Source organism: Musa acuminata, chromosome BXJ2-1 (genome assembly GCF_036884655.1).
Source record: "Musa acuminata AAA Group cultivar baxijiao chromosome BXJ2-1, Cavendish_Baxijiao_AAA, whole genome shotgun sequence".
Lineage (NCBI taxonomy): Eukaryota > Viridiplantae > Streptophyta > Magnoliopsida > Zingiberales > Musaceae > Musa > Musa acuminata.
Genome location: NC_088338.1, coordinates 36,545,288 through 36,567,718, shown reverse-complemented (window position 1 = coordinate 36,567,718; position 22,431 = coordinate 36,545,288). Strand labels below are relative to the sequence as shown.

Here is a 22,431-nt window from a genome sequence, read left to right as displayed (position 1 = left end):
CTTGTCACGCCCCCCCGAATTATCGCATACAGGAAGTGTGACCCTGTCTAAAAATCAATAATATTATAATTGATCATCAATTCAATCCAGGATCCAATCTAACAATTTGAGGATACTAAGAATCATTCAAAAATCAATATTCACAATTCATAAACATGTACATTACATAAATCATAATCCACTTCACTTAGAGATTCACAAAATCCAAAGACAAGTCAACTAAACATCAACCACAACACAAATCCATAATCATAGAAGTATATACAATCACAAAAAGATAATTATTTACCATGAGTTCTTATCCTTACACATCTTAAACTTATCATTCCATACACATGAGCGGTCCTTTGACATTTTACAACACATAAGTATCAACAGATCCTTAACATTACATCAGAAGTAAAGTTTACTATACAACAAAAACCATCATCCAACAAAGATTAGCTTAAAAATCTTCTAGCCTTTCACTGCTTTAACCCAATTCTAGCTTTTCAGTGCGTGACAAGCTACCCTGAAAAATTTATATAGCAACGGGGTGAGCATAAAGAGCTCAGCAAGCGTCTAACATATCCATGGCGATAGGAGAAGTTCAAGCAAGCTTAGTATCAAGATACAAAAGTAGAAATACAAGTGTTCATTTGAAGTCATCTCTTTTGATATAAAATCACAAAGGTTTACCTCGTTCAAAAACAGGCATTAGACATAACAATAGGAGAAAGGAAATTAGAGCATTTCATTGGCAAAGGAAGCATTTAGGCATGTATCAAATGGCACATGAAGTATTTAGGTGCATATCCAAAGGTATAAGAGTGTTTGGGGGCATAATAATGACAAACGAAACACTTCAAAGTATAACAAGTGAACCGAATAATAAACACAAGCTTGTATGTCATTCTTGATGTAGCATGCATTCCATTTTTATCCAAAGCATAATATGAACTCATAAACAAAACTTTGGATATCATATCAATGAGCATAGATGGCGCTGTGGGACCACATACATAATGTGATTCATCCATTTCTGGATGACCACCAAGCATAAGTCTCCCACGTCTGGGAGCTCCATCCACCCACGTCTGAGTGAAGTCAATGGGGCCGGCAGAGCAATCGCGGGCTCTAAGCATAACTCCCTTTACCATTTCTGGCAAAGGTTCACAATATCCCACAAGACACCAGAGTACAAAAGGGTAGTATGAACAATAACATTGACACATATCAGAAACACATGCGGAACAACGAAGATATGCATGTGCCTTATCAAACAAGGAAATGCAAACAAAGCATTACAGAATAAATTTCAGTTATACAATAATTTCAGGATGAACAATACAAGAACTTCAAAGGACTAATATAAAGCTCAATTGAAGAAGAATTTAGCAGAAATCAATTTTCCAATAGGATGAAAATTGAATAGGCAAATCCCAACAAAGTTTTCAATTATGACAGGATTTGAATGGTATAGTTTCTGAATTGTTTGAGTGACCAAATATGCTCTAAATCACTAAAAATAGGTGTCATTGGAAATCTGTATCAATCTATTTTCCGATGAACTCAGATATATAATTTTTTGATTTCTTAACAGGAAGTTACACCAAATAGAGTAAAGGAAGGTCAGAAATGATCATCCCTGTTTTGCAGACTTGATAGAATCGATTTAAACAGAAGTTTCAGAAGGCAAACATACTTCAAAATTTCCAACTAGGTGTCAAAAGAAAGATACACGAATCTAGTTTCCAAAGAACTAAGTTTTGCTTAGTTCAGAATTTTCTCTAGAGAGTTATGAGCAATTTAGTAACAGAAGGTCAGAAATTTCAGTCCCTATTTTGTAGAATCTATAGGGTTAATTGAAACAGAAGTCATAGTAGGCATTTAAACTCCGAATCATTCAATCTTAGTGTCAAAATAAAGATATTTGAGTCTACTTTCAAATGGAATAGGTTTTGTCTAAATCAGAGTTTATTACAAAATGTTATGACCGAAACATTGAATAGAGGTCAGATTACCGAAAAATTTCAGATTCATGGATTTGTATCAAAAGGAAAGAACGGTTTGGTACTAAGCTGAAATCTTTTGCATTATGAAGAATTAAAAGGAAAACAAAGATTAGGAATTCTGTAGGAAGAGGTTAGAACACTTGCCTTAAACAAATTTGATTCCCAAATAGGGGGAGTTGATGCAAAACCTCAATCAAATCTTCTTCTTCAATTCCTCTTCTTCTTCTTCTTCCCTTCTCTTCTCTTCTTAAACTCACGTTGGATGCAGCATCTGAAGGTTACATTTAGTTTCTCCTTTAATCTCTTACTTATTTACTTTTTGTTAACACAAGAGTTGCAATGTTTCAAGGTGGCAAGCATGCATGAAAAGTGCTAGGTGTCATCCTTAGAGCAAACTTAGGTGGCACCATTAGGCTAGCTAGTGACACATGTCCACTAATTTTTTTTTTTTTTTTTATAACTTAAATCTGAAACTTTCATAAATCATATTAAACTTCTATTATAATATTATTTAATATAAAAAAATATATTAAATAATCCTCATATTTACAAATAAGCATTTATTAAATTTTTAAAAATGGGGGATATTACACTCTCCCCTCCTTAAAAGAAAATTTAGTCCTCTAAATTTATCATACCTCATTCAGTGAAAAGATGAGGATAAGCTTTCTTCATTTCTTCCTCTAGCTCCCAGGTCGTTTCATTTGTAGAATGATGCTTCCAAATTACTTTAACCAGAGTAATGATTCTATTTCTTAAGATCTTCTCTTTTTTATCAATAATCCGAATGGGCTCTTCCTTGTAAAATAAGTCTTTCTCAATCACAATCGGCTCATACTCAATGACATGAGAGGGATCAGGTATATACTTTCTGAACATTGACACATGAAATATATCATGAATATGACACATCGATGGTGGTAAGGCAATCTTGTAAGCGACAGAGCCAATTCTTTCAAGGATCTCAAAAGGTCCAATGAACCTTGGGTTTAACTTTCCTTTCTTTCCAAATCTTGCAACGCCTTTGGAAGGGGAGACCTTTAGGAATACAAAATCCCCTACTTGGAACTCGATATCTCGTCTTCTGTTATCAGCATGGCTCTTTTGCCGACTCTGAGCAGCCTTTAGCCTTTTTATGATAACCTGAATCTTTTCAGTAGTCTCTTGTACTTTATCTGGTGCTAACAACTTCCTATCACCAACTTCTTCCCAACATATAGGTGTTCTGCATTTTCGCCCATACAATGCCTCATAAGGAGCCATCTGAATGCTCGAATGGTAACTATTATTGTAAGTGAACTCAATAAGAGAAATATCTTTATCCCATTCACCTCTCCAATCCATAACATAGGCTCTAAGCAAATCCTCAAGTACTTGAATTGTTCTTTCAGATTGACCATCGGTCTGAGGGTGATAGGCAGTGCTAAACTTTACTTTGGTGCCCATAGAATCTTGTAATCTCCTCCACAATCTAGAAAGAAATCTGGAGTCTCTATCTGAGATAATCTCCTTCGGGACACCATGAAGTCTTACTATTTCATCAACATACAAATCTGCAAGCTTATCAAGAGAATAAGTCATATTGATTGGTAAGAAATGTGCATATTTGGTTAACCTATCAACAATGACCCAAATAGCATCGTGCTTTCTAGAGGTTCTGGGTAGTCCTGAAACAAAGTCCATAGTAATGCATTCCCATTTCCATTCAGGAATATCTAAGGGCTGTAACAAACCTCCAGGTCTCTGGTGTTCTGCTTTGATTTGCTGACAAGTCAAACACCTTGAAACATATATTGCAATCTCCTTCTTCATGCCTTTCCACCAATAATGACTTTGGAGATCTCTGTACATTTTTGTGCTACCAGGATGCATAGTGTACTTTGAATTGTGGCCTTCGTTCAAAATTTGGTTCTTGATATCTGAGTCATTTGGAACACATATTCTATCCCCAAATCTCAATAGGCCATCATCTGAAATTTGAAAATTCAACTTCAATCCCTTTTCAACTTCATTCCTCAAGTATATTAAATGTGGATCTCGTAGTTGTCCTTCTTTAATTTGTTGAATGAGATCAGTTTGCACCTGGATAGAGGCCATCAACATTATTGAGTCTTGCCCTTTCCTTATTACATTTGAATCATAATTTCTTTCTAATAGCTTCCATTGCTTCACAACTAGACTAGCCATAAAACTTGTAGATTTTCTACTAAGTGCATCAGCTACAACATTTGCTTTACCTGGGTGATAACGGATGGTACAATCATAATCCTTCAGAAGTTCTATCCATCTTCGCTGCCTCATATTTAACTCCTTCTATGTAAAAATATACTTTAAACTCTTGTGATCAGTGAAGATATCAAATGTCCGCCCATACAAGTAATGTCTCCAAATCTTTAGAGCAAAGATGATTGCTGCCAATTCCAAATCATGAGTCGGATAATTCAATTCATAATTCTTTAGCTGCCTTGAAGCATAAGCAATTACTTTCCCTTCTTGCATCAAAACACTTCCAAGGCCTTTTCTTGAAGCATCAGTATAAACTACAAATCCTTCATTACCACTTGGAATAGTGAGAATAGGGGCACTAGTTAATCTTCTTTTTAATTCTTGGAAACTTTGCTCACAATCACCACTCCATTCAAATTTCGCATTCTTTTGAGTCAGTTTGGTAAGGGGATGAGCAATTTGAGAAAATCCCTCCACAAATCTCCTGTAATAACCTGCCATGCCCAAGAAACTTCTAATTTCTGTTACATTTGTTGGCACTTCCCAATTAACTACTGCTTCCACCTTCTTTGGATCAACAGATATGCCCCTTCCTGAAATCACGTGGCCTAAGAAAGCAATTTCCTTCAACCAAAATTCACATTTGCTGAACTTTGCATACAGCTTCTTTTCTCTTAGTATAGATAATACATCTCTCAAGTGTTTATCATGCTCTTGATTACTTCTTGAATATACTAATATGTCATCAATGAATACAATTACACAATCATCTAAGAGTGGCTGAAATATTCTATTCATCAGTTCCATAAAAGCTGCAGGAGCATTAGTCAAGCCAAAAGGCATAACTAAAAATTCGTAGTGACCATATCGAGTCCTAAAGGCTGTTTTTGGAATATCCTCCTTCTTGACCTTCAACTGATAGTAACCTGATCTTAGATCAATCTTGGAGAATACTTGTGCACCCTGCAATTGATCAAACAAGTCATCAATCCTGGGTAGGGGATACTTGTTTTTTATGGTCACTTGATTCAACTGTCTATAATCAATACAAAGCCTCAACGTCCCATCCTTCTTCTTAACTAATAGCACTGGAGCACCCCACGGTGAGACGCTGGGTCGAATGAAACCCTTATCTAACAATTCTTGTATTTGCTTCTTCAATTCCTCGAGCTTGAGTGGTGCCATTCTGTAGGGTGGCTTAGATATTGGGGCTGTCCCAGGGACCAAATTAATAGCAAATTCTCCCTCTCTATCTGGAGGTAAACCAGGCAATTCATCTGGAAATACATCAGGGAACTCTTTGACCACTGTAATTTCATTTAGGTGAGTTTCTTGATTTGAATGCTCCTTTACACACACAATGTAACAAAAACAACCCTTCTGCATAAGACGATAAGCTTGAAGTGTTGATATCAAGCAAGGAGGCAAATCATGCCTAATACCCTCAAAGTAAAATATAGGCTGATCTGGTATGCAGAAAGCAATTATTTTTGTATAGCAATCAATACTAGCATGATAGGAAGATAGCCAATCTATGCCAAGTATAATATCAAAACCTTGGATTTCTAGGAGTATCAAATCGGCAAGGAGTTCATGTTCTCCAATAGAAATCAAACAAGATGGATAAACCAGATTTGTAGTCAAGGAATCCCCAACAGCAGTAGTTACGTGTAGCAAATAATCTAGTGGTTTAGGTTGAATGCCCAAGTAACAAGCAAAATATTGTGAAACAAAAGACAAGTTGGAGCCAGGGTCAAACAAAACTTTTGCATTTCTATTAGAAACATGTAGAATACCTTCAACCACTGATTTAGAGGCTCTGGAATCTTGTTCTGTGATAGCATATACTCTAGCATGGGCTGTCGGCTTAGGGAGTAGCGGCTCTTTCTTCTTGTTTAGTGGGCAGTCTCTGACTTTATGATCTAACTTTCCACAAGCAAAACAGGCTCCAGTCACCCGAAAACACTCACTTGTTTCATGATTACGTCCACATTTTGTACACGATAGAGTTCTTTGCGATGAAGTTCCTTCCTCAAATCTAGGTACCTTTACCTTCTTGTTACTTCTTTCTGCTTCATTTCCTCTCTTACTTTTACCAACAAACTTATCCTTGTTATTCTTGTCCCTGATTTCTTGGATCTCCTCCAAGTCTTTTTCAAGTATGAAAGCTCTTTCTACTACATCAGTGTATACTTGGAGTTTTAAAACTGATATCCGGCTTCTTATTGCCGGCCTTAATCCTCTTTCAAATCTTCTTGCTTTCCTATATTCATCATCAATCATATGTGTGGCAAATCTAGAGAGCTCGGTGAATTTAGACTCATATTTGGCTACTGTCAAATTTCCCTGGATGAGATTCAGGAATTCCAATTCTTTCTGCTCTCTGATACAATCTGGAAAATATTTATCATTGAACTTCTCTATAAATACCTTCCAAGTGATTGGCTCCTGTCGAGCTTCAGAAATCCTCTTCATAGTTCGCCACCAGTGCTCAGCCTCTCCTTCTAGCATGAAGGTAGCAAGAGAAACCTTCTTATCATCTGGGCAATTTAAAACATCAAATATTTTCTCCATCCGCATCATCCATTGTTCTGCTACCATTGGATCAGGCTCACCACCAAAACTGGGAGGACTAAGCTTTTTAAAATGTTCAATTCCCAACCCAGTCTGGTTTGAATTCCCACCTTCATCATTTCTTCCCTGTCGGACTTGTTGTTGCATTACTTGTGTCATCGCCTCTAGAGTTTTCATAATTCCACTCAATTGATCAGAAGTAGATGCAACAGGAGAACCAGATGACCTTGTCATCCTTGCTTCCTAAAAATAACAAAAAAAAAAATTTTGTTCAGTCTCTAAATAAAAATCACTAAACCTCAAAATTTATTACACATCTAGCATATCAAAATTCTTAGAAATCCTCAAATCATGCTCTGATACCAACTGTCACGACCCGGGTCTGATGAGCTAACTGGCCGATAACTCCATTTTGGTCCTCAACGGCGGACCAAAATGCTTAAGCGGGAGGTAACGTAGTACACTCATCAGGCCCTTATAAGCTAATCACACACATTCCCCACTTCCGATGTGGGACTAATGGGATATTACAGTACTGCCTAGTATCAGACTGACATTGGCGGTGGTACCGCCCAACGCAAGCAGTGGTACCGCCCGTGCCCGGGAAACCCGGGATGAGATGTTTTAGACTCCAAGTTTGGATCAACTTGAAGCATATAAATACCCCTCTCATCCCTGGTTAAAAAATAAAGAATAGAGAGTTTAAAAGTGAAGAAACGTTGCTGCAATCACTTTAGAAATTCCCTCCTCCACTCTAAGTTTAGAATTCTGTAAGAGAAGAGTGAGTGCTTGTAAGAGTTGTCTCCTAAACCCAGTAAAAGAAGAAGAGGGGTGTAAAAAAGAGGTTGATCTACACCTATTAAAGGAAGATCGATAGTGGATGCTGGTGGCCTCGATAGAAGAAGAATCGACGGAGTGGATGTAGGTCACGATGACTGAACCACTATAAATCGGTTTACATTCTTGTTCTGCTTTTAATTCTCATATTGTATACTAATTTACTTACTTCACTTGCTCATTACATTCTTGCAAACGTTTTAAAGTTAAATAATTTTCGAGATCGATTTTCAACATACGAAGATTTCACGAAACCAACGATTTTACAGCTGCACTAATTCACCCCTTCTCTTAGTATCGACCCCTGTTCCTAACCTAAGATTATATCAAGTGGAGCCGAGAGGAGATGCACCAACTCAAGAATTGTCAGGATGTTATAAGGAAAGAGTTCACATCAACATCGATGTACCCCATATATATATATATATATATATATATATATATATATATATATATATATATATATATAGAGAGAGAGAGAGAGAGAGAGAGAGCAGTTCAACAAGATGGGGTTTGTTGAACTTATCCTTATCACACACACACATATTTGACCACGCTTTCTCATCATTCAGATAGAACTGCTGACATAGAGTTGTCTTTTTCTGAGTTGGAATTCCCTAACACCTACTTTCTTGACCTTTATCTTTTAATGAGCAAGTTGAGGTATGGACTTCATGCCCACTAAGTAGCTTATGTTATGGCAGTAATATTGGACTTTTCCAAGTCCAATATAGCTTGCGTTACGGCAGTAATATTAGAGCCCAACACTGTGTCTAGTCTACCATTGCTTGCTGGTCGGTTGTGGCCGCAAACGTGCACTTAATGCAGGTTTACGTTCAGCATGACATGATGACTTTGGCCTTTGATTCATCCACCTCCGACGGCAACGAACACGCAGCACATCGACAAAGCCGAACCTTCTCTATTAATTCCTCTGATATGATGGTTTGATTCATGGCAAAAGCATGTAAGATTGATATAAACTTGTCTTTGAGAGAAACGTAAGTCGAACAATTAAAGAAGCAACAGATATGTTTCCCTTTGCAGCTAATGTTCCAATCGTTTTACTAAAACATTCAACTTCTCTCCATATCTCAACGATTATTAACACTCGAACATGTACATGAAAGATTGAGAGATTGGGGAACAGATGATCCATCAATCGTCTGAAACAAAAACGCCAACACTATAAACCTTATATGCATTGTTTCCTCAACAGCTCCCTTGATGATATCAACTCCATATCCCTCATCCTCTTCCCGTTCCAGTCAACGCCATTACCCTCCGTCACATCACTGGCGACCGCCACCGGAATCTTAACAATGTCCACCCCGAAGAGCCTCACAACCTGAACGGGGAGTCTCGGCGCCTGAACCCCTGCAGCGGCGTGTCTGCCGAGAGCTCGTGTCTTCCGATCGATGAAGAGCAGCTTCTCGGGGGCGGTCGATCGCTGGAAGGTGATTACGTCTCCGGCTCTGAGCCCTTTCTCCTTCACAAACCGGTTCCAGCCCTTGGTTAGCACGTAACTCTGGCTACTGCTCCAGTAAGAGTACCGAAACCGCCACAACTTCCCGCAGGCATCCTCGAAGCTCAACAACACCCCCTTGAAGGCAGCAGCGCCGGCCTGCTGCAGCGGGAAATGCTTCTCGGCGTGCTGCTTCGGTATCACCAGCCTGTTCAGCTTTCCGACGTCGCTGGGAGTCACGGCCTTGTCGAAGAGATGCTCCCTATGCGGCCCACTACGCCACTCCTCGGTCGCTCCATGGGGAGGATTATGCCTCCTGTCGGCGCGGGCGGATCGGCTGCTTTGGTGCAGCTCGTCCTGGTAGGTGTGTTTCCGGATCATGTCGACGATCTCGGCCTTGGAATGCGAGTTCAAGAACGAGAGCTCCTCCGCCGCATCGTTGCCGTCGACCTCAACGAGCGGCTTGAAGTTGGTGATCGCGTCACGCCCGCGGAACCGCTGTACGGCTACGTCGTAGGCCCGCGCGGCCTCGTCTTCCTCGTTGAAGGTGCCTAACCAGACTCGCTGGTGCTTCTCGTAGATCTGCGCCCCCCACCGGCCGTTGGGCTGCGGCACGACGCCTTTGTACCGGGACGACGGCAGCTTCCGTGATTCAGCCTCGACGCCGACCTCCAGATCGAGGACGACGCTTGTGCCACTACCGAGTCGCTGTAAGCCCACGGGAGCTGGTGGCGGCTGTGGCCACTGCGGAGGAGACTGCTTCTCGGCTTCGCTGCAACCATCCTCCAAGCTGCTAGTCTCCATAGTTAGTCTGAGCTAGAAGTTATACCAGAAATATGAACGAAGGCTTAAGAGGAAAGGGAAGATATTGGGAAAGAAGACATAGAAGAGTGCTTGAAACACACACTCGATTATTAGATAGGTAGCATATGATAGATCTCATGGAATGGGTGTGGCGTTGGTGTGGGTCAACTTAAAATTATGGTGGAAGAAGATTCATGGGAAGGAGGGGTGTGGAACTTTCTTTGCTGCCTCCCTATTTGGAAGAGTGTGTGGGTGGTGCAAGTTGGACATGTGTTTGAGACCTGGCATTGATGCAAGTGGATGGGGAAAGCAAGGATTCACATGAGTGTAGACCATGCCCTCTAAGGGCATTCTTCCTGAGCTTTACTGCTGCTGGTGATGGTGGTGGTAGAGGTGATCAACATGGCCCGGCATTCTCTGGTGCACGTCCTCCATCACACTGGTTGGAAATTTATAAAGAGCAAGGAATAACCATCATGCGTGTATGTTTTTGCTTTTTCTTTTTGTTTAGGCATATGAGTCTAAACATCTGTACATGACTGTATCAGAATCCAACTACAGAATCTGGTGTAATGCCATGTAGATTTTCATGCAAACCTCAAAGATTTCATGCCAAAATTCTATTGATTAACTTCAAATAAAAAATTCTTTTTTTGCCGAGGATCTTATTATTTGTTCATAATAATTGTATATTGCATATGTCATATTTTTTATTACCAATAATCATATCTGATAGAAAAGAATAGAAGATAAGAATAATTACTGAAGAAGCTTTATTGAAGAAATGAAAAATGCTTCAATACATTAACATGTTTCCTCTCCTATTTATACAGATTAAGAGAAAGTGATACCATGATGGAAAAGAATAGAAGATAAGAATAATTAATGAAGAAGCTTTATTGAAGAAGTGGAGAAACTTTATTTAAGAAATGAAAAATGCTTCAATATATTAACATGTTTCATCTCCTATTTGTACATATTAAAAGAAAGGATTTCCCACAACAGAATATATGATTTTCCTCAATAGAATAGAGATATTTACTCGTATAGTTGGAAAATCTTATCTTCTATCACTAATGATAAAACATCTATTGGTCAAATGCAGGCTGCTTGGACTTAACAAATTACTTGTCGATCCATACACATGTATGGAGTTTGATCATGTCATACCTCTCAAAATGCTTGTCTAAAAGGTACATAAAACACCAATAGATTCTTGGCCATTCGTTACAATCAGTTATTTTTATTGCATGTAGCGTGAACAAGATCACGTTGATACACAAATTGTCGTGCGCTCCATTGACTTATTTGCATAGAGTAGCTTATATTTTTCTTTCAATTTCAAAATAATCATAAACAACAATTACGTATCAATAGTACCAGTCAATCTCGAATGAAGTGCTTGACAGCTTCTTATACCGAACATGTTACCGAAGCAACACCAAAGTGTAAGAAACGAGTAAATGATGTCAAAAGAGGTGCCAACCAGCTATTGATTTGGTCAAGATAAAATTGATGTACGAGAGATGAAGATTGATGTAGGACCAAGGAATCAATAACTTAACAAGCCCAAACTCTTGGATTGATCGGTGTCCAATCACATGTATGTTAATCTTAATTATTTTAATAGATTTAAACATCAAAATATAGTTTCTAAAATCAGTTAGAAAATCCTATAAATTTTCATCGCCACTGCAGGTGGATTAATTTGAGATAAAATGTTGTTCTTGTGATATCGTGATTTTGTGTCGGTTTAAACATGCACAGATATAACTGCGTTGAAGTGATTTGGAGCTCACAAAACTCAAGTGAGAATCCAAGAGTCTGATGGAGACTATTTAATTAAAATGAAAAGGTTAACGTGATGCTTCTTTTAGAATCATGATGCAAAAGGGATTAGTTTAGTTGACATATATCTACATACCCAGCTTGGCTATTCCTTATCTCAGAACTAATTTATACTGTAAAGTTCATCAACAAACCCTTTTTGATTCAAATCTTCAACCGCTCCATCTTTGAGTTCTCCATGACCTCATCGGATCTTCTGGTCTATATAAAAAGGTCTTCTGGACCTTTAGAGCTCTTTCTGGGACGTTTTTCCCTTTGTTAGCAGAGTCCTGCAACTTCTACATGTGCCAATTGTCTTTTGGCATGCGAGGGAGTCCCAGCATTTTGTGTCAGCCGCTGCCTTATGGACCACACGGGAGAGGAGAAAAAAGCACACCATGAAAGCAAAAGAGAGCAAAACAATACTACCATGTAGAACGAGGACGATGAATAATGGGTACTAGGCAATGTTTCGAGGAACAGTGAGTACTCTGATCTCCACTAGCATATGAAGTGGTCCTCAAGCTGCTTATGTTTCAGGCACTGTGCTGCTCAGATGCACTGAGCCTTGAACTACACTTATTCTCAAGGTTAACACTCATTTCGTCCCCTCCCTTTCCCTTAAATGGCTGCAAGGTCTCTGTCTCTCTCACACACAGTTCTCTTCCTTCTCTACCATGGCAACAGCAGGTCATTCAAGGCCAGGTAATGATGGCTGCAAACTCGCTCCAAGACCAGAACAAATCACAGGTTTGGCCAGTACTATGTGTCCTCTTCACCCTGTGCTGGTTTTAAAACCTGGGCCATTGGCCGATTCAAGTCGGGTAGAAGTATCGAGGACCACTCTGCAGACACTTGCAGACAGGGTCCTGTGCAAGATAATGTGGTTCTCCTTCCCTCTTCTCACCCCACTTCCGGTTTCTATATGCCTACAATAGTTGCATGACAAAGGCAGGCAGGATTCTGGTGCCAATTATTTTGTCTTTTGTTTGGAATCTTTTTTTTTTCTTATATAATAAGTAATAATTATAATAAATATATCTTTAATGTCTTAATCAATTTAATATGATATAGACTTGTGCATATAGAATTATCTGAGGTGCCTTCAAAATATCAAACTCCCGAGACATCACCTATACAAAGATTGAGATCGAAAGAGATTTCTTGACTTAATCCCTTTGATGCCGAATTTAGTATAATAGTAAATCAAGGCAAAAGAAGAAATATAAACTGATTTATAATGCTTCGATCATCCAGACCTATGTCCACTCCCGATTCCTCTTCCTTTAAAACCATCGGCTTTCACTACCGAATATCTTTCAATTGACAAAGATCAACTATCCTTATTATAACTCTTTCTCATTTTCATAGATTTAGGAGAGAACCCTTACACCCCTCTTTTACAAAAGAACTCTTAACTCCCTTAGAATACCTTTTAGACTCAAGGAGAAAGAGACTCAACACTTTTCAAGAGTTTATAACACTTTAAATCCACAAGCTTTTTATACTCTTGCAAGCAAGCATTAGAGAGATATTTATAGGCCCAAAATGACTTTAGAAATAGAGCCAAAAATTTAAATCCCTGACTTTTCGACACTTTTCAAGAGTTTACAACACTTTAAAATCATAAACTTCTCATACTCTTACAAGGAAGCATGAGAGGGGGTATTTATATGTGATAGAGTCTCAAAGGAATTCTATGTAGATTGATCTTTGAGGGAGATCAAACCTTGGAATGCTATAGGAGTTTCACCCTCCTAGAAGTTGGCCATATGGCTACAATTGTAGATAGATCTTCTTCTCAAAGAGATAAAGGCTACATGCTTATATAGGGCTCCAAACCCTAGCCTTAGAGGCTGCTTCCTAAGTGAGTTACCCCTTTTGCCCTCAACCCTAGTCGACTGGCCCAGTAAAAGAGTGGGACGACGACTAGGAAGCCTAAAGGCTCAAATATAAACCGTAGCTACTCTTCTTTATAGGATAGAGGCGGCTAGGTGGGGTTTATTACAATCTCACAGGTTTTTTATTAGCTGCTTCTTAGTTGAGTAAGACCCAACCTTGCTAGGGTCCTATCAAGCCTGCCCTCTCCAAATCAGCCTTGTTCTCTAGGTTGATATTCCATGAACTCAGGGAACCGGGTCTTCAGCTCCTCATATGATTTTCATATGGCGTCTTTGAATGGTAAATTATTCCAATGCACTAGTACTTCAGTAGAGGGATATTGGTGATGCATCACGATTCTATGGTCGAGGATGGCTTTTGGTTGGGCTTGAATATCTCCATCATCAGTGGTATTGGGTAGTTAGATCTGGGGTGACTTATATTCTCCCAACTTGGGCTTCAGGCATGAATATCTTCATCATCAGTGGTATTGGGTAGTTAGATCTGGGGTGACTCATGTTCTCCCAACTTGGGCTTCAAGCATAACATGTGAAAGACAAGGTAAATTTTGGCATCCTTAAGTAATTTAAGTTTGTACGCCATAGCTCTAATATGCTCTGTGATCTGATAGGGCCCATAAAAACGTGGGGATAGCTTCATGGAGGCTCATGTGTTGATGGAGAGTTACTTGTATGGCTGTAGGCAAAGATAAACCCAATCTTCTACTGGACTCTTTCGCTTTGTCGTGTGTTGGCTTGCTGCTTCATTCTTGCTTGAGCGGTAGAGAGATTATCCTTTAGCAGTTGTAGGAGTTTGTCTCTATCAATTAAATCTTGGTCGACCTGATCTACCTTGTCTGAGCCAATTATATACTTTGGAATCATAGGAGCCGACCGACCATATAATGCTTCATTTGGGGCACATTTTGTAGATGAATGATATGTAGTATTATACCACCATTCAGCCTAGAGAAGCCATTTCGGCCACTCTTTTGGCCAGTCACTGGCGAAACACCGAAGGTATGTCTCTAAACATCTGTTTATCACCTATGTTTGGCCATCAGTTTATGGATGATATGTCGTGCTCATCTTGAGTTTAGTGCCTTGTAACTGAAATAACTCGGTCCAAAATTTACTAGTGAAGATCCTGTCATGGTCACTTACAATAGACCTTGGCATCCCATATAATTTAATAATATTTTCTATAAAAATCTAAGTAATACTAGCAGCGGTGTAGAGATTTCACACAACATAAAAATGAGCATATTTCATAAGTCGATCAACCACCACGAGGATTGTGCTTTTACATTTGGAAGGTAAGAGCCCTTCGATGAAGTCCATGGAGACGTTAGTCCACACTGAGTCCAGTATGGGTAGTGGTTGTAGCTTCCCTGGACTCGCCATTGTTTCACCCTTTTGCTGTTGACATACATCACATTGTGCCACATATTCAGAAATAACTTTTTTTATCCCTCTCCAATAAAATTTTGCTTTACTCTTTTATAGGTACTTAAAAATCCAGAGTGCCCTGCTAAAGGTATAGACTGTATTTCATGTAGGATGATTTTGATGCAAGAGGAGTCAGGTATAAGCACAATACGACCTTTGCAGCATAGATCCCTCGAATCCTAAGTGTAGTGGGCTATTGCGCTTGGATCCTCCAATTTTTTTATGATGTTGCTGACCTCTTGATCCTTCTTTCATTCCTCCCTAATGTCCTTAAGGAAGCCAGTGGTAGGAAGCAAGATGGCTAAAAATTTAGCTTACTTAAGTAGCCATGAGAGTACATTTACAACAACGTTTTCTTTCCCCTTTTTGTAAATAATTTCATAATCAAATCCTAAAAGTTTGGTTACCCATTTTTTCTACTTAGGGGATGATATCTTCTACTCTAAAAAGTACTTGAGGCTTCTATGGTCAGTTTTAATTTGAAATTATCGGCCGATCAGGTAGGGTCTCCACCTCGTTATTGTGTGCACAATGGCGAGTATCTTCTTATCATATATTGACATTTTTTGATGGGAGGGAGACAACGCCTTGCTAGTGTATGCAAGTGGTCGACCATCTTACATAAGAATGGCTCCAATTTTGGCTCCAGATATGTCGGCCTCAATGATGAAGGGTCGGCTGAAATCTAGTAGTACTAGCACCAGCGTTGTCGTCATGGCTGCCTTAAGTTTGTCGAAGGCAGCAGAGGTTTTGTCCAATTATTGGAAGGCATATTTTTTCAGTAGAGAAGTGAGGGGTGCATTGTTCTTCCTATAGTCCTTAACAAATTTTCGATAGTAGCCCATTAGTCTAAGGAACCTACGCAGTAATTTCACGTTTGTAGGTTTCGGCCAGCCCTACATTGCTTCAATTTTTGTTAGGTCTACTACCACTTCTTCCAATATTATATGCCCAAGGTACTCTACTTTTTGATAGAGAAAGTTATACTTTGGCTGCTTAAAAAAAAGAGTTCTCCCGAAGGATCGTCAAAACAACCCGTAAATGTTGAAAGTGAGTCTCAAGAGAAGGGCTGTAAATGAGAATATCATCGAAAAATACCAGCATAAATTTGCAAAGAAAGCTTCAAAAAATATCGTTCATGAGACTTTGGAAGGTTGAAGGAGTATTAGTGAGTCTAAAAGGTATTACCAAGAATTCATAATGGTCGTTATATGTGCAGAATGCAGTTTTTGGAATGTCGTCTTCACATACCCGAATTTGGTGGTAATCGGATTGGAGGTCCAACTTCGTGAGAACTCGAGCTCCTTTTAACTCATCAAGAAGTTCATCCACCATTGGTATTGGGTACTTGTCCTTGATGGTAATACCATTTAAAGCTCGAAATTCATTGCACATCCACTAAGTTTCGTCCTTCTTGCGTACAAGTAGCACCGGTGAGGAATAGAGGCTGCAACTTGGCCGAATCGCCCCTATTTCAAGCATCTCCTTTATAATCTTTTCAATTCCATCCTTTTGGAGGTGAGGATAATGGTATGACTGAGTGTTCATTGGTGGTTTCCCCGAAAGAATTGGAATCCGATGGTCATGTTGCCGAGTAGGAGGAAGACCGCGCGATTCAGTAAAATGTCGACAAATTCAGTATGCAATTAGGTGAGATTTTGATCTTCAATTTCTATTTTCTTTCTCTCTGGTTGTTGCTAGAGATGTATCAAAAAGCTACCATTTACCTTGTGTAAAACTTTCTCCATTCATGGGGTCGAAACGGTGGTTATGTTGCTTCCGCGCTTCCCGCATAGGATGACCTATTTGCCTTTGCAGTAGAATTTCATGATTAATTTGAAAAAGTTCCAAGAGACGTCACCTAGTATCATCAGCTATTCTATGTCAAGAATGGCCTCATAATTATCAATTGGTAGGAGAAAGAAGTTGGCGATAATTTCTTGGTCTTGTAGTAATAGTTTCACCTATGGGCATTTTTGGTTATACTTTAAGATTCTGTCGTCGATGACCTTTACGACAAACTTGTTGCAACCTTCGATGTGGAGTGTCATATGAGCAGCAACCTTACTATTTAAGAAGTTATTAGTGCTGCCCGTGTCGATGAGAACAGTGATCGGTTGTTGTTTGAGAAGGCCTCAAACTTTCATCGTTTGCAGGTTTGAGTAGCCAACTAGCGCATGTATCACAAAGTCGATCGGTTGTGGCTCTTTTTCTATATCTTCTTCTTCATATTCAAGGCCCTCTTCGATGTTCAATGACCTCTTCTATTATAAGTTCAATCACAAGAAGTCTCTCTTTTTTACAGTGATGCTCGCGGCTTCACGGCTCGTCGCAATGCCAACATAACCCCTTCGCAGATCGCTCCCGAAGCTCTTCTCTTGTCAACTTTTTTGGTGCAGGGGCTCAGCTGATAGTAGGGGGGCTGAGGGCTTCAGTATTGCTGGTCAAGAAGTGACCCTAGTCTTCTGGGCTTTATGGTTCAATTGCTCCTCTTGAAGTCGTGCGAAAGAGATGACTGCCATAAGCGTGTACGGTTGTCGCGCTTTAACTTCTCCCTGGATCTCTAGCTTCAAGCCCTCAATAAAAGTCTCCAATAGCTATTTTTTAGGCTAATCATGAGTTTAATTAGATAACCTTTCAAACCTGGTTTGGTACTCCTGAATGATGGAGGTTTGTCGGATCTTTGCTAGTTGTCCGTCAATGTTCTTGTAATCGATTGGTCCGAAGCGGATCAGTAGTCCTTCTTTGAATTTTTACCATGAGAGGACTCCATGAGTGTATTCAAACTAGTCAAACCACTATATGACATCCCCTTTAAGATGTATAGCCATAATTTCTGCTATAGATGCATCCACGGTTTTATGTTACCGAAATATCGCTTTGTGCCTGAGATCCAACCAATTGGGTCTCCTTCTTCCTATCTAGGTAAGTCTACCCTCATGCATGGATAGTAGGGATCGGTTATAGAGCCTCTTCTCTCCTGGAAGTTATCTCTTCGGTCAGAGCTCTCTCCTTGATGTGATTTCTTCTCGGCTCAAACTGAGTTCGGTAAAGAGAGTCTGAATCTTATCCTCCATTCGCATCTCAAAGGCTTCGAATTTAGCATTGATTACCTCTTCAGATGCCATAGTATATGTCTCCAAATCTGTAATATTAAGATCTTTCTTTTATTGTTAGGTTAAAGGCATGTATCGGTTGAGAGAAGTGGTAGCTAAAAGGGTTGGTAGATTGGTGTATGTTAGAGCATAATTGTCATCAAAGAAACAACGGTTTCATGACAAAATTTCTAGCAAAAAGTAAGAGATTTGAGGAGAGAATTCGACAGAAAAATCTCGATTTAGATAATAGCAATGATGATAATTTTGATCAAGAATATTTCGGTAGTATAATAGTAAGAAAATCGGTGCAAGTTACGATAGCAGAATTCTCGTCGAAAAATTCCAACGGTTTATGATAAAAATTTACAACAACACAAGAATGTTTTATAGATAAATTCCTCAATATATCAATATTATATGGAAGTCGAGATGATCTATGAAGCGTATATTAAATTTCATTTAAAAAGGATAGCAAATAGATCGGTTAAAGGAAATAATATGCGACTGGAATTTTTTGCAGCAATCCTTCATCCGTAAAGATGATAACGTTTACGGCGAAAGGAATTCGTCTGACGGGATAGATAAAAAGACTTCTTCCTAGTATTTTGAATGGAAAATTATAGCAATAAAAGGTATTGGTGATAAAAGAATACTATATCTCTTGATGCAATTGGAGGTGACGGTAGTAGATTGATTTGATCCACGACAGAAGATGACGGTAGAGATGGCGATGTCAAGAGTAATTATGGGAATTGCTTGGCTGATGGTGGGCGGCAAGGGTGGCAGCAAAATAGCAAGATCGATGCTCTGATAATAGATGATAGAACCCCAGAGGAATTCTATGTAGATTGATCTTTGAGGGAGATCAAACCTTGGAACGCTATAAGGGTTCCACCCTCCTAGAAGTCAGCAATATGGCTGCAATTGTAGATAGATCATGTTCTCAAAGAGATAGAGGCTACATGCTTATATAGGGCTCCAAACCCTAGCCCTAGGGGCTGTTTCCTAAGTGAGTTATCCCTTTTGCCCTCAACCCTAGCCAACCGACCTAGTAAAAGCGAGGGTGATGGCTAGGAAGCCCAAAGGCCCAACTATAAACCCTAGCCACTCTTATTTATAAGATAGAGGTGGCTAGGTAGGGTTTATTACAATCTCACATATTTTTTATTGGTTGCTTCTTGGTTGAGTAGGACCCAACCCTACTAGGGTCCTATCAATACGCCCTTAATGGCTTCAGAAATGAAGCCAAAAATTTAAATCCCCGTGTTTTCATGGTATTGGCATTGCCACCACTTACCACCTTGAGCACTAGTGGTACCACCGCCTACCTAGGCGGTACCATCACTTGACACAGTATGAGAGACTATGTCCTAACAGTACCACTGCTAGTCTGGGTGGTACCATTGTTTGACACTAGGCGATACCACCGCTGAGTACCATTGTTGGGTTTTCCAGAAAAGTATATTTCATACTTTCTAGCTCACAAGTAGTTCCACCACTTGGCCTAACGGTGCCACTACCTGGCCCAATCTTAGGTCATTGAATTGGCCTTCTAATAGGCCCAATTTAACATTGAATGAAACCCAATGGGCTCCTAATTAAGTTGGCATAATTATACCCAAAACTAACTCAATTAAACTCTAAACTACTTCGATCAAGACACAACAACTACAAATCATGAAGTCTACGTTGTCCGGTATGTTATTACTTCATCCGACACTTTTTCTGAACTTCCGACGCATCGTCCTTTGCTTCGGCGTATTGTCCGATCCATCACCATGTTGACCTCCCGCAACATCCGATTTTAGCATAATGCCCGAACCTTCCGACCCGATGCCCGATCTCTGACATTATCCACTCCGGTCCAACATCTGATTCTCCTACTTAAATTGATTTACTTTTTCATGATCGAAGTTTGTCCTGCGTCACTTTGCTCAAACGCTCATTAGTTCTTAAACTCATTAATTGATTTCATCATCAAAATCTGGGATTCAACAATCTCTCCCTTTTTTATGATGATAACCAATTGATGATAGAGTTTTAACTAAACTCCCCTTGTCTATAAGTTATATTGAAATAAACTCGAATTAAAAAAATCATAACTTTCTAATGCTAGTCTTTGAATTCAAGTCCAAACAATTTTAATGAATGTAACTTTCTTAGATAATATCAAAATAATTATTGCATATTTTATATACATAGTTAAAATATCATTGTTTGCATCATAATATCAAATCATGAATTAAAATATCATTGCATGCATAATTTCAAATTAAGGTACATCATAACAAGAGTTAAGATATTATTGCATGCATAATTTTAAATTATCAAAGTACTCGACAGCTTAATACTTTATTTAGGCGTTTTGATTTACCACCACCAGAATAGCTTGTGTATGTCTTTTTTTTATTGACGACAAAGGGGGAGAAATCAACGGATTCTTCCATATACTCTTTAATGTTACAATGTAAAATGTTTTGCACACTTTGATGTTCTGCACATTTTGATATGATGCAATGGATGAAATGATGAAAGCTTTAATATCACGTATGTTTTGACCAAAGTAATATTAATTTATTTTTAGTATCATGTATGAAGTGATGAGTTGTAATGATTTGACATTGTGCATATTACATTTTGATGCAGTGAAAGCTCATCGGGAGTTCGTTGAAAGCTCGCTGGAAATTCGCCAAGAGTTTGTCAAAAGCTCGTTGAAAGATCATCGGGAGTTAATTGGAAGTTCACTGAGAGTTCGATTGAATAATTGATATGCCAAACAACTTATATTACTTATATCGTAATTGTTTTAACCTTAATTATCGTAATTAGAATTTTAATTTGAGTTAGTATTAGGAAAAATCTTACTAACTCAATTAGAGGCTAACTAGGCCCAAAATAGGGCTGAATTTGACCAATTAGATGGCACATTTAGCCACTTGGAACTACGTCAGGTGGTGGCACCGCCTAGACTAGGCGGTGGTACCACTTGAGGCTTAGCCTCCCAAGTGGTCTAGGCGGTGGTATCGCCCAGATTGGGTGACGGTATTGTTGGCAATTAATGCTGCCAAGCAATGGTACCGCTGACAGTTAATGCTACTAAGCGATGTTACTACTTATCAAGCGGTGGTACCGCTAGGGCCCGGTCTCCGAGGCTCTATCTGGCGATCGTACTACCCAAACTAGATGGTTGTACCATCCAATGTCAGTCTGCAAGTTGTGGTACTACCCAATAATGGCGGTGGTACCGCCAGTACCCCGGAAACCTAGGATGAGACACTTTTTGGTTCTATTTCTAAAGCCATTGGGGCCTATAAATACCCCACTCTTGTTGGGTCCAGCCCATATATGGGCTTGGATAAATTTGGGCCATAAGCCCAAATCAAAGAATTCAAGAGAGAAAGGGTAAAATTGGTGTGATGGCAGTGTGTGTGTGTGCACAATGAACGCGTGCAGCGTGCAGAGAGAAAGAGAGAGAGAAAGATTAGGTTTCTGAGTTTTCTACTTGACGATCGGTGGCTAAACGTTGTCAGTTTCAGCCTAAATTTTAAGTGGAGAATCCTTACAACAAACTCTACAATCCTAACGGTGTTGATCTACAGTTTATCCTCTCTAAGGTACTTTCCTGTGATATCCACTTTGTGAGACCTAGAATTTTATTACAAGGAGATCCATCCTACGTGATGAAGATATGCTATTCTTGAGCCAATATCTATAATTTTGATGTTATTCTAATCCTCTAGTTATTCTAGAGAAGACCTACTGTAAACCTGTTATCATTATTATTGATAGTGGAAGTTTGAGGTGGACTGGTCCTGTGGTTTTTCCCACATTGGGTTTTTCACGTTAAAAAGATTTGGTCTCACTGTGTGATTGATTATTTGCTCTATTGTTTATGCTGTACTGGTTGATATTTACATTTGGATATCAAGTTGGTATTTTGATGAGGAACCCATTTTGATACACAAAGAGGGAAAAGAATATTCCACTTTAACAGGTTTTTCCCAACAAGTGATATCAGAGCAACATGTTGTTTGGTGCTAGTTTTCTTGTGTGATTGAAATGGAGTAGTCAGATGGTATGTTTAAATTGAACTCATCAAATTATTCCACTTGGAGACATCTGATGGAAGATTTGTTATATTGCAAAGATTTGTATAAGCCTATCAAGGTTAAAGATAAGCCTTCTACTATGGATGATGAAGAATGAGAAGTTCAACATAGAAAAGCTATTGCCTATATTAGAAGATGGATGGATATAAACTTGCATGAGCATATTTC

General features: G+C 39.2%; 1 protein-coding gene across 1 annotated transcript; it reads right to left on the bottom strand.

Annotated features, from left to right (window-relative positions):
* Positions 1–8,693: 8,693 nt before the first annotated feature.
* Positions 8,694–10,420, bottom strand: LOC135598182 (AP2/ERF and B3 domain-containing transcription repressor RAV2-like). The gene has a single exon (XM_065091720.1). It carries the CDS (start codon positions 9,898–9,900, stop codon positions 8,827–8,829), a length of 1,074 nt encoding a protein of 357 aa, XP_064947792.1. The 5' UTR covers positions 9,901–10,420; the 3' UTR covers positions 8,694–8,826.
* Between the last annotated feature and the right edge of the window lie 12,011 nt (positions 10,421–22,431).